The sequence below is a fragment of the Panthera tigris genome, chromosome B4, assembly GCF_018350195.1.
Source record: "Panthera tigris isolate Pti1 chromosome B4, P.tigris_Pti1_mat1.1, whole genome shotgun sequence".
NCBI classification, from domain to species: domain Eukaryota; kingdom Metazoa; phylum Chordata; class Mammalia; order Carnivora; family Felidae; genus Panthera; species Panthera tigris.
Genome location: NC_056666.1, coordinates 115,324,908 through 115,341,106, shown reverse-complemented (window position 1 = coordinate 115,341,106; position 16,199 = coordinate 115,324,908). Strand labels below are relative to the sequence as shown.

At 38.5% G+C, this 16,199-nt stretch overlaps 1 protein-coding gene across 2 annotated transcripts in view; it reads left to right on the top strand.

Moving 5' to 3' along the window:
- The window catches only part of FGD6 (FYVE, RhoGEF and PH domain containing 6), a 115,597-nt gene that overhangs the window by 55,040 nt on the left and 44,358 nt on the right, over positions 1-16,199 (top strand). For both annotated transcript variants that reach the window (XM_007085631.3, XM_015539087.2), the window contains exons 6-8: positions 9,984-10,135; positions 12,137-12,293; positions 14,259-14,346. In XM_007085631.3, coding sequence (XP_007085693.2) covers positions 9,984-10,135; positions 12,137-12,293; positions 14,259-14,346 — 397 coding nt within the window. The remainder of the gene's footprint in view (positions 1-9,983; positions 10,136-12,136; positions 12,294-14,258; positions 14,347-16,199) is intronic.

The window sequence follows — 16,199 nt, the reverse complement described above, 5'->3', positions numbered from 1 at the left end:
GCTATTTTCATCTTTTTGTAATCCTGTCCCTTCCAAATGCCTTTTTTCCTCTGTCCTAAAATTTCATTGTAATGAAGTTCTGATTCCAGTAGGTAGAGAACCAATTAAGAGCTTCATTAGTTTCTTTATTTGATTACCTAAAACAATGTATCTTGTTCTTATCTCTATACTTTTGGAACAAATCATAAACACTGTAAAAATGGACAGTCAGACCAAAGGATTTCCCATATCATCTCAGATCTGATAGATCTCATAGATGGCCTTGGCCTCTTCCCCAGCTGGTGTTGAGCAGTGAATCATCCAAAACCCATCTTGGCTTGTACATTTTCAAAACCTCCTAAGCCTTTAATGCATGGGTAAGAGTAGATCATCTGCCTACCTCTTGTTAACGTCCTATCTGGTATGTGTAAATGTTAACTCAGCAGAGCCCAGCTCTAATGGGAATTTTAACAACAAAGCATTAACCAGGTGAGAGCCGTTATTAGGAGAGGATTGTTACCAGCATAATGTGGGTGAAGTCAAGAGTCTTGTTTCATTTCACCACCCCCACCACACTGTTAAAGCTCATATTTACCCCTCTACCAAAAGTGCCCCACAAAGGTAACACATGGATAGTTTCAATCCTGAGCACTACTTACGTCTGATTTCATATAAATGAGTCAATGTCTGTGTTATGCCCTAGAATATGACTGCTTTACAATACCTAAATAATAGGCTTTAGATAATCCAGTGGATACTTTTTTGGAAATGAACCAGGTATCCAAGTGGCTTGGGGGAAGCTATTCTGCTGTTTCAGTTATACATGATTTCTTGTGAATAATTTTCTTTAAAGATTTTATATTTTTAAGTATTATCTGCATGCACCATGGAACTCGAACTTACAACCCCAAGATCAAGAGTCGCATGCTTTGCTGACTGAGCCAGCCAGGCACCCCTCCTATGAATAGTTTTTTGTATTAGAGACTCTAGAATAGCACTAATAGATCTTTCTGAGATGACAGAAATATTCAGTATCTGCACTGTCCACTATGTCCAATATTTTTAAAATTTAAATATGTTACTGTAGTTTACTGACATTTCTTTGTTTATAATTTGCTGACCTAGGTGGTACAGCTCATATCTTAACTATAAAATCTAAAGTGTAAACTAAAGAATTTTATCATTCAAGCTATTATGACATTGGAAGGAATATCCAGTTGAGGCCTTTGATTCATCTGCCTGATATTTGTGAGGAAAATTAGGGCCTGTAGCAGCAGTGGCGAGACTTTACAACTAATCTTTTTTATGATGTATGCTCTGCAGTATCTTCCATGAGCTCCTGGACTTTAAACTAGGTATTTTTAAAGGTCCAGTGTACACAGTGTCTCCCAGCCAATACCCAATACCAGTATTTTCCTTTTCAAAATGGTAGTGCCAGGGAGTCTGGGTGGCTCAGTTGGTTGAGTGTCCGACTCTTGATTTCGGCTCAGGTCATGGTCTCATGATTTGTGGGATCGAGCCCCGCATCAGGCTCGGCACTGACATAGCACACACGCACTCTCTCTCTAAAAATAAATAAACAAACATTAAAAAAAAAAAATAACTACAAAATGGTAGTGCCATCCCTATGACTGCAAAAGCCAGAAAACTAGAATCTGTCCTTTCTTTCTCTCTCTCACCCACTTCTTCAACCAACCCGTCAGCAAACCTACTGATTCTGTTTCTGTTACTGCCACCAACCTAGTTCAGAATATCATCTCTTACGCAGACAGACAACCATTCCAGCCTCCTAACCGATACTCACTCCTGTTTCCATTCTCAGCCTTTTCCCAACCTGTTTCTTATACAATCTTTTTTCCTTACAAAATTTTGAGTGATGTTATTAAAATCTATATTAGAACATGTCACTCCCCTTCTTAAAACCCTTTAAATGATTCCCATTGCATTAAGAATAAAGTCCAGGGTTCCTGGGTGGCTCAGTCATCCATTGGGCATCCAACTTTGGCTCAGGTCATGATTTCAAAGTTCACATGTTTGAGCCCTGCGTCGGGCTCTGTGCTGACAGCTGAGAGCCTGGAGCCTGCTTTATGTTCTGTCTCCCTCCCTCTGTGCCCCTTCCCTGCTCACACTGTGTCCCTCTCTCTCTCTCTCTCAGATATAAATAAACATTAAAAAAAATTTTTTTTTAAAAGAATAAAGTCCATGTTACTTACCAAGGCTTGTGAATAGGATGACTTTATGTCCCAGTCTGCTTTTGACAATTCTGGTTATTGTCTATTGTCTATTAATAACTAATAGTAATTATTAACAGTGTTCCTTTTGTCTTGCTGGATCATCAAATTATGGTTCCCCCTGCCTACAAGATGCTATGTGATTTGGCCTCTTACTGAGATGAGATGCTGGGGAAAGAGAGGGGCGTTCTCTTCCTCACTGACCATGCTCTGGCCATACAGTCCTCCTTCCAGTTCTTAGTTCATTGCTAAGGTTATTCCTGCTCACAGCTTTTTCCAATGCAGTTTCCCAGAACGTTTGGTTTTCATTTTCTTCATAGCTAGTTTTTTCTTTATCCTTCCAGTTTTGGCTTAATGTGACCTCCTCATAGAGACCTTTCTTGACTATCCTTTTCTCTTTACCTTTCCCTTTGTGTTCTTCTTGACACTTAATATAATTTGTGTATTTGTTTGTTTAGTTGTTTATTTTTGGTCTACTCTACTAAAATATAAGCCAGGTGAGGGCAGGGATCATCTCTCCAGTACCTACCATCATTCCTGTTCATTGGAAGGCTTTTAGTAAACATTTGTTGAATGCATGAGTGTGACTAATTCTTTAGGGGTTAAGAATTCTGCCCCTGCCGCTATGTGTTCTTAGACAAATTAGTCAAGCCTTAGTTTCTTCTTCTGGAAAATGGGAATAATAATAATAGTAATTGCATTGTTTTTGTTATTTTATTTTCCCTTTGATGGGAGACTATTTTAATACACAGCTATAAATTTATTTTATGAATGCCCAAATAGCATGACTTAAAAACATTTTTTTTTTTTGACAAGAGAATGATCAGAGACTTTGAGGTCTTTTTTGACAAAGATGGGCTGATTAAGTAATAAAATGATACTAGTAATGAAGCATCTTTGCTCCACTGATTTCTTAAGGTTGAGACCCACTTACCTTGAAAATTTGAGGGACTCTCATTAAAATCTATAGAGTTAGAGGCAGTTATTTGGACATTCATATGTCTGTTAGTAACTAGAATGTATCTTTTATTTTTTAAAAAATGAATCATAGAGGGGCGCCTGGGTGGCTCAGTCGGTTAAGCGGCCGACTTCGGCTCAGGTCATGATCTCGCGCTCCGTGAGTTCGAGCCCCGCATCGGGCTCTGTGCTGACAGCTCAGAGCCTGGAGCCTGTTTCAGATTCTGTGTCTCCCTCTCTCTGATCCTCCCCAATTCATGCTCTGTCTCTCTCTGTCTCAAAAATAAATAAACGTTAAAAAAAATTTTTTTAAAAAGTGAATCATAGAAAGAATAGAAGGCTTTCTCATAGAAGCCTCCAGTTTTTCCTATCTTAAATAACTTCATCATTTTCTTTTTTTTTTCTTTTGTTTTTTATTATTTTATTTTGAGAGAGAGAAAGAGAGAGAACAAGCAGGGGAGGGGCAGAGAGAGAGGGAGACAGAATCCCAAGCAGGCTGTCAGCTGTCAGCACAGAACCCAGTTTGGGGCTCAAACTCATGAATCATAAGATCCTGACCTGAGTCAAAGTCAAGAGTCGGATGCTTACCCGACTGAGCCACCCATGCTCCCCTAACTTCATCATTTTCTACTGAATACAGACTGTTTTTTGAGTCTTGTTAATGATTTAATTATCATTAATTTGTTCCTTAGTTGTAAAGAATACTCCTTTAGTGTCTATTGACATGGCTGCCAAACCTTCACTTTTTGAGCAGCTTCCTTCTTGTTAGGACTGTCCTTCACTGAATGAAGTTCATTAAGAGCCCCTTTGTCCTGCTGCTGAGGTGTTTGTTTTCCTTACTTTGGTTTGGTATTTGCTTCTTGTTATATGCCTCTGATTCAGCATTCTGTCTCCAAGCTTCCAGGACTTGTTGACCTTAAATGATATTCATGTGATCACTTAAATTAACCAAATCTCCTTTACTTAAATAAATGGCCTTCTGTTGAGCACTCTCTGTGTGACTTGAAACATGCTGTGTTATGTAAATTGTCTATTTTAATCCTCATAACAACCCTATCAAATACTTGTTATTTCTGTTTTTTAAAATGAAGAAAACTAATTGCCTAAAGTAACCCACTGCTAAATGGCAAAACCATACTTTGAATTCTGGTCTGAGACCTTGAACTTAGGCCGCTGTTCAGAAATGGATTAAAAATTATTAACTTGACATTTCTACATGCTGTATAGGGGGTAGTAGTATATCTTTGGATATATTAGCTTGTTTTCAGAATTCTTTCAGTGGCCCAAGAAATCAGAGAAATTCTAGTTTTCTATCTTCTGAAGATGAGAATGAAGCTACATATTTTCACTCAGGATACATTATGATTACTTGTTGTTAAGGGAGTTAGAGACTGGAGATAAAGGATTGATTTCAGTCATGTTTTATATAGTTTATAGCGTGCATTGATGATTATACACAATCACCTGATTGTGATCAGTCTGATCATAGGGAGAGGGAGAAATCATTTCATTGGTCAATATTTTAATTTAAAAACAAAATCAAATTGTTAATGTTAGGACTTCCTCCCCCTTCTACATTTACTTCATAGTTTCACACTCTTTCTGCATATTTATCAAAGCTCTCTGACCTTCCCAGCTGCTTTGCTTTGGCTTAATATGAAGTATTTCTTAATGCCCTTTTTGAAGGCAGGGAGCCCTGCAGAGTTCCCTGTCTATCGATATGTCCATTTAGTTTTTGTAATTCACTGTGTCATCATAGTGGTTAAGTCATACCCTCAGGTCAAGACACCCAGTCAGGACAGCTTCATTAAGTCACTTACTTCTCTTTGGCACTGGAGATGTAAATCCTGACCCTAAGAATAAGACCATCTGTTTTGTGCTTCATTGCTTTAGATGTTCATACTTGACTTTATTTGCATTGATTTTTGCTTAAGTCTTGCCCAAGTGATCAGAGCTTGTAAGGCTAGTATGTTAATACTTCAAAGGAACTCACTGTTTTATTTATTTATTTTTATTTTATGTAAGGCTTTATTTATTTATTTATTTATTTATTTTCAATATGAAATTTATTGTCAAATTGGTTTCCATATAACACCCAATGCTCATCCCAAAAGGTGCCCTCCTCAATACCCATCACCCATCCTCCCCTCCCTCCCACCCCCCATCAACCCTCAGTTTGTTCTCAGTTTTTAAGAGTCTCTTATGCTTTGGCTCTCTCCCTCTCTAACCTCTTTTTTTTTTTTCTTCCCCTCCCCCAAGGACTTCTGTTAAGTTTCTCATGATCCACGTAAGAGTGAAAACATGTGGTATCTGTCTTTCTCTGTATGACTTATTTCACTTAGCATAACACTCTCCAGTTCCATCCACGTTGCTACAAAAGGCCATATTTCATTCTTTCTCATTGCCATGTAGTATTCCATTGTGTATATAAACCAGCAATAGCACTGCTAGGAATTTACCCAAGGGATACAGGAGTGCTGATGCATAGGGGCACTTGTACCTCCAATGTTTATAGTAGCACTCTCAACAATAGCCAAATTATGGAAAGAACCTAAATGTCCATCAACTGACGAATGGATAAAGAAATTGTGGTTTATATTCACTGTGTTTTAAAAGTTGATCTGGTTCTCATTTGTAGGTTTTCTAGGAATTATTAATAATATGATACGCTTTATAATTCAGGAGCCTATTTCTAAAAATGCCAAGTTGAACATGCATTTGGTTACTGTAATCAGAAACTAGACTGTTAGATGGTTCAGTTTTACATACAGAATTTTTGGTGGGTTTTATGTTGGAAGAATAGACCAAAGTATGTGTAGTTGGTATCAATAAACTCTATTGCCTGCCTAACATTTTTACATCCTGGTTCCCATACCCCTTTCATTTTAATTACCCAGATTTTCCAGTGTAGAAAAGTAAACTCTGGATCTAATTTTTGAAGTGCCAGTCGTGTGGTCTTATATCCTCACTGATTTAGTCAAGGAGGTGTTGGGGAATTTAAATTCTTCTCCCCAAAAATAGTTTTGCCTCTGGCTCCTAAGTGTCATCACACTTTCCCAAATTATCCTGGCTGTTAGCATTTAGAAAAATAACCAGACATATGTTGTAACCATCCTTTTTATTTAAAAAAAAAAAAAAAAAAAAAGATGTTTTCTTCCTTCTAGTGGCACCAGTTCTGGAAATGGTTGAGGTTCATGAAGAGCTGAGAAGTGAAAGATTCTGCGTGTAGTTCTTGTGTGAATTAGTTACATCTGGCACTGGGGCCATAGCACATGGCTTTTAGGGGATGGTGGCCCAAAAGGTGAGGGGATGAGATTTAGGCCAGAGCTGCTGTGTATAATTAAAGGCCATGAGTTGCAAGTAGGGTCTTTGGTGTGAGTTGCATTGGCCTGGAGTAAGGGGTACCCTTTTCTGCTTTCAAAAAGGTATGATGAAGACAAGTTGATGGCCCTGGTAGTGTTTGCTTAGAATATGTAACCTCATGGGTCCTAGGAATAATTTGTAATAGATACCTGGATAGAAACTCTAAATTCCTATAGTCTCTATTAAATGGTCCTCTTTTGCCAATGACAGTATGGGCCACAAGTTCGTTCAGAGCTACCTACAATCATCCAGTAGTACTGGAAAAAGTGACATTTTGCCTAGTATGTGACAGACACCTCCAGTTAGAGGTGGCCATCTTACTGGTCAGCCCAGTGTGAATTTGGCTGGTCTCTGTTGAATGTGTCTCAAATAAGCAAGTTTTCCTTTTGGCAATAGTGGCAGACATATGGAATGCAGAGTCTGGCAAAAGCTGTGTCAAATAGGGTCCTTAAGCTACTTAGCCACTAACGGCTACTGTCACTGTTGTGACTGAGGAAGTATCTTCCAACTGGAAAATAAAAGTCATGTTGCTGCCAAGGGACAAATACATTTATCATGTCTTCTACCAGAAGAAAGGGCAGTGCTTATTGCTTTGCTGAACAAGGAATTCTTGCATTTAAGTTATATTAATTATTAAACTGGTAAAAAAAAAGAAAAAAAGAAAAGACTACTATGGAAGATGTTTAACTGTGCTTTGAATACTGTTATAATTGTGTTATAATTTGTGACTGACATGTAAATATATTCTGTTGTGCCTGATGGAAAATCTAATGACTTTCAAAAGCATTAAGTTTAAAGGTCTATTTTGTCTTAGTAAATGTGAATGCTGATAGAAACAAGCTGCTGGGAGGTGGAATTTGGCCAATATCCATTTGGTTTCTGGAGATGTTTTGTGTGGCTTTCTGAATTGGAGTTTATGCGAGCTACAAACTCGCATCTTTATATTACAGTAATTAGCTGTAAAAGTAGTTCTTTAGTTACTAGTTTAAGTACTTGGTTCCTTTGGGCCATTGTGACTGTTGGGCCAATAAAGTATAGTCCCAGATCCTGAGGCCTGAAGTGAAGGGTTTATTAGCACTGGTTTAGCACAGGAGGATTTGAGTTGTCTGAAATAACCATCCTTTAGGCAAGGAATCCATTCATTACTTTTAAATTTTATATAAGGTTTTTGTCTTTCACAAGAAATATAACAAATGCCTATGGTTAATGTACAGGAGGCAAGTGGTTGAAGGGATCAGGGGAGAAATGGGTATTTTTTTTGATGTATTTGATTTGCCCAGTGAATCCCTGAAGGGAAAATAGTTAGAAATAAATGTAAAGGAAGATGAAACCTAGTATAGAGTCTGTTTTGCCTAAGCTTTGCTTTAAGGTTTTAATTAAACCTAAAGATTGTTTCTAAGAATGAACAATCTTTGTTTTTGAGTCCTTAGGGCTGTGGAACAGATTCCACTATTGTTTTACTTATCCCCAGAGGGTGGACCTCAAGATAGTGTGAAACTAGACAAATAGGATCCCAGACACCACCACCCTTTCCAAGTCCCCTGGAATGACAGGGTAGGTTGGTGTGGACTTGTCTTAAAAACATGGTATATAAATAATTTTCTAGGGAAAAGTTGACAGGAAAGAAAATGTAAGGAGAAAATTTTTTGTTTTGTGAAAGATCTAAATCCTGATGAATTTATTGGTAAGTTGGTTAGAGGGATAGAAGAGTCCATGGTTAAAATATTTTGTTGATTCTGTGTGCCAAACACATTGCAAAAAGCTTTAAGTGTGTTATCTAGTGATGCGCATTGTGAAAGTCTCAGAAACCACTTAGCAGACAAGGAAAATGCAGCTAGCCCAAGGAAACACAGTAATACTGGATCCAGTATTCTCTGATTATTAAAAATGTGCCACTCCTCCACATGCCTTACCTAGAATGCTCTTGTTGGGAAATAATTACTGAAAGTGAACAAAGGGACTTTCCAGAATAAAATCAATTAAGATCTCTTGGGGACTTCTAAAATGAATGGATTGTGTTCATATAGCAGTATTGGAATAAGTTTAAAGGCAATACAGTTTCCAGATACCCTTTAATATAATTACCGAGTTTGAAGATCAGACCAAAAGATGTAAGAGAAATCTCACACAGACTGTTTTAAGACCAAATATCTACCCCAGCCACTTTGTTGTGGTGTTTTTGTTTTTGTGTTGTTTTTTTTTTTTCCTGTCTAGCTAAGTAGGATAGGAGGAAGTGCGTACTTTCAATTTGTAATTCTACATGGAAAATGATATGGAGAACAAAGGCAAAGGAAAAAAATAAAATTTCCTTAAAACTTACAGCCATTGACAAGTCCTTGAGACAGTCAGAGTGACCTTCCTATAGGAATTCAACTGCCTCAATGTTAATACTTTGCTAAGGACAAAAGGCAGCCTTAGTTTGACATTAGCCTGACCTCCAGGATCCTGTAAGTCTCTCTCTCTTTTTTTTTTATGTTTATTTTATTTATTTTTGAGAGAGAGAGAGAGACAGAGTGCAAGTGGGGGGGGGGGGGGGCGGAGAGAGAGAGAGAAAATCTGAAGTAGGCTCCAGGCTCTGAGCTTCAGCACACAGCCCGATACAGGGCTCGAACTCACAGACTGTGAGATCATGACCTGAGCCTAAGTCAGAAGCTTAACCGACTGAGCCACCCAGGTGCCTGTAAGTCTCTTTTAAGGGATAAAAATTCCTTTGGATGGGCGCCTGAGTGACTCAGTCTGGCTCAGGTCATGATCTCAGGGTTTGTGAGTTCAGGCCCTTCATCCTGCTCCGCACTTTGGGCTTTGCCGTGACCATGCAGAGCCTGCTTAGGATTCTCTCTCTCTCTCTCTCTCTCTCTCTCTCTCTCTCTCTCTCTCTCTCTCTCTCTCTCTCTCTGTCTCTCTCTCTCTCTCTCTCTCTCTCTGTCTCTCCCCCCCCCCAAATAAATAAACGTTAAAAAAAAAATTCCTTTGGAAGCTTCCTTTATCTCTACCCACCCCCCAAGATATATGTTAGCAGTCATCCTCCAAGCATATGGCCCACTGATATACATCTTCATGAAGGGTCTCATGACTAAGGTATTACTAGACAATAGTATTAAATGACCTTTTCCTCACAACAGCTACCCTTTCAAAGTACTGGAAATCTTACTTCCAAATTCCTTAGAGAACTGCTATCCCTACTTGAAAGTAAATCAACCACTCCTCATAGCCCCAGTGCAGCTGTCTCTGCCTACAGGTCCTGTCCCTGTGCTTTAATAAAATCACCCTTTTTGCACCAGAGACACCACAAGCATTCTTTCTTGATTGTTCGCTCCAAGCCATAACACTTTCACATCAGAAAATACAGTTTGTGATCTATATTGTTGTAGAAAAGAGAATCACTGGGGTGAAAAGCTTTATATTAAATTATATGTGTGTGTATGTTGTTTTTCCTCCTTTGAACTATAATAGGATTTCCGAGATGCAGTGGCCCATGCTTCCAGGCAACTTGGGAAACCCGTGATTGAGGACCGGATCCTAAATCAGATCCTGTACTACTTGCCTCAGCTGTATGAGCTCAACCGGGATCTCCTGAAGGAACTGGAGGAAAGGATGTCAAACTGGTATAAATGGACTGACCAGCTTTCCCTAAGTTCCAATTTTAGATGAGGCCACAAGGGCCCTGCTTGTGACAGAGAGGTGGTATTCCTTACATTGAGTTGTTTCAATATATTAAATTTTCTTGGTGGTTACCTATAGATTGGTCATTTTAGATGGCCAAAATTCACAACCTTGGTGCACTGAGCTCAATTCTAAAACTGTTCAAATTCTTTGGTAATGTTGCCTCAAAAGCAAGAAGGACCCATATTTAGCCAATTTAACTTTCTGTAGGAGACCTCTGATAATCAAGGTTTTTGAGATTGAGGGAGTTTAGTTGATATATTCACACTGAAATGTTTTTAAATGCTTTATTATCTTTTCTGGAGTTTCATGAATCTGTCTTTGCATTTTGGAAAAGAGACCATTCACTGGAATAATAGGTTTATTTGGTTTAGAAAATTTACATGTATATGATATCATTGTAGACTGTAGAAAAGAATACCAAAAGGTTAAGTACTTCCTTGGGTTGTAGAGAGGAAGCAGAAACTTTGGTGACATCTTTGAAGCTATGCACAAAATTCAAAATTTCCCTGTAAGCTTTATTTTACATATAACCCAGAAAAATACCTCTTGCCTGTTTTAGAAATATGCCTGTGCATGCTAGCAAAATATGTTAGGTAAGTGATTAATTCCTAGCTGTAGCCCGAATGTAAAATAACAAAGGGTTAAGAACTGAGGAATGACTGAAAGGTATTTTTTAAGGTCATGATAGAAATAAAATGTGATTCCACAGAGTTTTCCTATACATACTTTGTCATTCTTCTTATAAAAATTATCTTTAAAATTACCTTGAATTGCCTTTAACAGATATGTATATTTGTGCAAGCGTTATAAAGAGGCTTAAATATATTTTTCGCTTGTGCTAAAAGTTTTCCCAAGTTTAGATCTATAGATGTTCTGCATTAAAGTATTAGACATTCCTAAGAAACAGACTGAATTGATGAAAGGGACAGCTAAAACAGTAATTATGGCAAAAGCTACACTTATTACTGACATAAAACTCTTCTAATCCTTGGATAAGGTATTTTCTACTTATTAAAATATTTTTCTCTCTGGGGTCTTCAAGTTAAGACATAGTCTTTGGTTTTAGTATGCTTTCTGAAATAACATTTATTTTTGCATTGGCTTTTAATAACAGCTGTTGCAATACTTCATTTCTGCATTCAACAAAGTTTTGAGTATCTTACTGTGTGCTAGTCAGGGCTCTAAGCATGGTGGGAATATCACATTGCACAAAACAGATGAGGCTCTTGTTCTCATGAAGTAGATGTTTCAGTGGGGGAAGAGCCAGAAAAATAGACAAGAAACATTAGATGAAAGCAACTTCTGATCTAGAAAGATATAAAATAAGATGACGTGCTAGCAAGTGAAGACTGGATGGCCGAGAAGACCCTCTGAAAAGGCAAAGCACTTTAAAAGTGACATCTGTACAAAAAGAAGGAGCCAGCCAGGGTTCCTCCATATTTCCAGGCATGCAAAGCCATTAGTAAGAGTTTGCAAAGTGGGATTGACTCTGTATGTCAAAGGAATATAAAGAAGACCAGTGTGATTGGAGAGTACTGTGAAAGAAGGAGAGAAGCCTGAAATGAGTCAGAAAAGTAGGCAGCAGCTGGACCAATGAGGCTACAAATTTGTAAGCCAAGGTGAGGAGTTTGTTTTTCTGCTAAGTCCCCTAGGAGGCCATTGGAAGTCACATGAGTAATATTCGTTTTTAGACTCTCAGGCTGCACAGAAGGATGAGATGGTAGAAGCAGGAGGCCCGTTCAGAGGGCTGGCAAAGTCCAGGCAAGATGTGATGGCGGCAGTGGGAATGGTGAAGAGTAGGCATTTGGAGATAGGAGATATCTTACAAGAAGAGAAAAGAGGCGAAGCCGATGGCTTAGACTTGGGACTCTGCTCTTTATTGGATATGTTTCGGATACACTAATGACTCTTTTTATATTTTTGTGTATTTCTTTTCTTAGGACTGAACAACACAGAATTGCTGATATCTTTGTAAAGAAGGGACCATATCTAAAAATGTACTCCACATACATCAAAGAATTTGATAAGAATATAGCTTTGCTGGATGAGCAGTGCAAGAAGAACCCAGCATTTGCTGCTGTTGTTAGAGAATTTGAGGTATTTTTGCTGCCATATAATGTTGAACCCTTTTTTCTTCTTTTGTTGTTTTTAAAGCTGTAAGAATTTGCCATCGTTGAAAACAGAAAGATACTAATATTTAATTCCTTCAGAATCAAAGAGGAGATTGAACAAATTAAAAGGTGAAAAAGTATGTACCAGATTTAATTTTGAAAATCTTTTATTGCATGTTAGAATACTTTAATGGGTCTTTTTTTTTAATTGTGAGGAAATACACACAAAACAACCATCTTAACCATTTTTAAGTGTATAGTTCAGTAGTGTTAAGTTCATTCATATGGTTTTGCAACCAATCTCTAGAACTCTTCATCTTACATTGCAAAACTGAAACTATACCTAAAACAACTCCCTATCCTCCCCTCCCTCACCCCCGGTGACCACCATTCTACCTACTGTCTCCATGAATTTGACTATTCTAGAAACATTTCTTATTTCTAACTCAGCCTTTCCTTTTCTTCTTCTAACAACTAATCTACAATGATGGGTAGGAAATATAATTTGTTTCCCTTTAGATAAATAAATGACACAGGTTCAATGTCAAAGTTAGGAAAAATTAATAACGTTTTATAGCCAAAGCTTTTGTGTTTAAGTCCTTCCCCCAGTCTTGGATAAAATGTGAATTATTGTATGTTTGAATACTTACTTCTCTCTTTTGAAACTAAAAAAAAAATTCCAGTCATGCAAACTAGAAAGGTTTTAGAGGTATTACGATATTGCTGATTTCTTATTTTTACATTAGACACGTAATTAAACTTTAAAATCATTTGTTGTCTTTTTTCTGGGTTTTTTTTTCCTTTTCCTCTCCTGATGTCTTCATGTTGTTAAGAAAGGAAGTGTGATTTATGTAGCTATGGCAACTGATAATTGACCCAGGGTTTCATCAGTGTCCAGAGAATTAATTGTTCTGTTGTCTTGGCAGCAAAAGAAAACATAAGACAGGAAAATTAACTGTCTTGGTTAATGATGCTTGCATGGTAGATGCTTTCTTAAATGCAATATCATTATCATTTTTTAAGTATTCTGTGTACCAGACCCTAGAGGTGCATATGTAGAAAAAGATGAAACAATCTGAGCAAATCTTAAAAAACTCTTCCCCACCCACCTGAGCCGGGGAAGAAGTGCAGAGCATCTTAGGATGCAGGAACATTCTCACTCAGCCATTTTGATGCCACCTCACAGTAAATTCCTGTGTCGGAGAATGGGTGGGAGGCCCAGGGTTGGGCTGAAGTGTCTGTTGTACTTACTTCGGAAAGGAGCTTTCAAGGCAGAATCAGTTGTCATTTTGATCAAATCAAAATGGCTCCGGAATCAAATGTTTCTATATACACTGATTTGGGAGCTGTCTTTTATAGCCATTCATCTGAGAAAGAAATTTTACATCCATTGGGCTTATTAGAGAAGATACACATAGCTAGGCTACTTTTCAGGTCATCTTTAACTTCTGCAATTCTCCCCACTACCACTTGTTGTTATCGTAAGTACATTGACCATAGACTCTGATTATTATTTGAATCCAGTTCCCAGTAGATTGATTTCTGTCCCCTTATCTTCAGTGTCATGCATTTCTCTCTTGCTCATTGGGTTTGTGCTTGTGAAAACACTGGCAGAGGCTCTGCTAAGTGGCAGCTGCAGAGTGTGGTGCTCTCTAATTGATCTAGAGCACAGGCTGCAGCCACCACTATCTGTGAGAGGGCCGTGAACAAATGATCGCAGTGAGCCTGTGACTTCAGAGACCTACCTGCAGAAAAGGGTGGGCTAGGTGCTGAGTGGGCTATGGTTTCACTCTTAGCATAACAGCCGAGCCTTAAGTTACAGCAGGCTTTTCCATGAATCCCCTTCCACAGTTGATGACCACCTCAAGTTTGGCTTCCTGGGCACTTGAATCTGGGTCCCATGCTTTTTAGAAGAATGCCTGTGTTGACTTTGGATACCTTTTCCTTTCAGACGAGCCCACGCTGTGCTAATCTGGCCCTCAAGCACTACCTACTCAAGCCAGTTCAGAGGATCCCCCAGTACAGGCTGCTGCTGACAGGTAGGCTTCTCTGACATTTTGCCAACCAACCAGTTCTTTGATCAGTTCTTTGATCATCCCTGCATGCATTCTCTGCGTGGGCATTATTCTTACATGTACATCATACCATCCCAACCCCACATCCCTGTGACATTTTACCTGATTAATATTATTAATCCCAAGAATGACCTTTCCCAGCTGCTCAAGAATGAGGTTTAGGGGGTCACTCACACATATTTGTTGCCCTGGTCACTTACCTCAGAGGGTTGTAAGGATTGATTAATGAGCTATGTGCTTAGAATGGTGCTTTGGTCATACTAAGTTCTAAACCAGTATCGGCTGCTAGTAATAATAGTAGTATCCTTATCGTCATCATCATGATGTTGTTGTTCTCATGGTCATTATCTATATCTTCCAGTAGACTGTAAGCTTCAAGATTACAGGGCTGTGTCTATCTGGCTTACTCCTATAACTGTTAAAAAAAAAAAAAGGGGGGGGGGGGAAGAAGAAGCCAAGAGGCTATGACTTGAGTGAAGGTATACACTGTGCTCAGGGGTTTATATTCCTTGACCCTTCCAAGTCTTCACCATAGCCATCCATATATCACGGTATTATTGACATAGATGTAATAATAGAGATAAGTGGTTTGGTGTCACAGAAAAGCTAGTACAGTCTCACACCAAGTCTAGTGTCTGACACATTCTATTAGGTCCACTGGAGTATTTGGTGAAATAATTGGATGTGCAGCAACTTAGTATACATATATTATGTGCATTAAGAATTGTGTCAAATGGATAAGAATATCAAAATTCCACCACAACTCTAAGTTCAGTCTGTTGTGATTTCATGTAAATAGATTTTGAGGTACTTGGTTCCTGTTGTTATTCATAAGAAAGAGTGGGCATGCTCCTTTCCTTCACTAAATCCTTTCTTGTGAGCCAAAAACTATATCGGATGTAGTACGTGTGAGTCCTGGAAAGCCAGAATTTCCTGATATTCCTTTAGGCAAAGCCTTCCAAGGTTGCCTTTTAAAAGACAAAGTGCTGTTGAGGAACGCCTGCCCTCAGCATCTGGAACTGGCCACTCTAGGTGTTTCAAGTGTGCAGTTTGAATTTCGAACTGTGAATCAAACACTAGATTTTTCTTTGGAGTGACATAAGGCAAACCAAATAATTTGAGGATATCCTGTCCATTTGTACTTTCTTTCCTCTGCTTTTGGCAGAGATTTAGAAAACACAGGACAAAAAGGAAGTACCAATGCATGTGTTGTGTTTTTGCTAGATAAATTCAATGCTGTGTCGTAAATGAAGCTGTTAAACGGCTTAGGCTGTTTCTACAGCTGTGGAGTGTGTTTTTAGTGGCAAAAGACTACTGTGGTTTCAAATGAGAGAAGGATAGAGCAAGATTCTGAAATTTTAATGTAAAAATGTTTCTCCCCCCACACTATGATTGATCTAAGTAAAGTTATACATTTAATTTATGATTCGTGGAAGTTTGGTTTTAACTGAGAAGTGATGAAACAGCCAAAGTAAGCTTTAAAAATTATTTTTTAAGAGAACAGATGTCATGTATTTTATGATAGCAAATAGAATAATTATAACAATATACTGTAATAAAAGTTAAATGAATATGGTCTCGGGGCGCCTGGGTGGCTCAGTCGGTTAAGCGTCCGACTTCGGCTCAGGTCATGATCTCGCAGTCCGTGAGTTCGAGCCCCGCGTCAGGCTCTGGGCTGATGGCTCAGAGCCTGGAGCTTGTTTCCGGTTCTGTGTCTCCCTCTCTCTCTGCCCCTCCCCCGTTCATGCTCTGTCTCTCTCTGTCCCAAAAATAAACGTTAAAAAAAAATTAAAAAAAAAAAAATGAATACGGTCTCT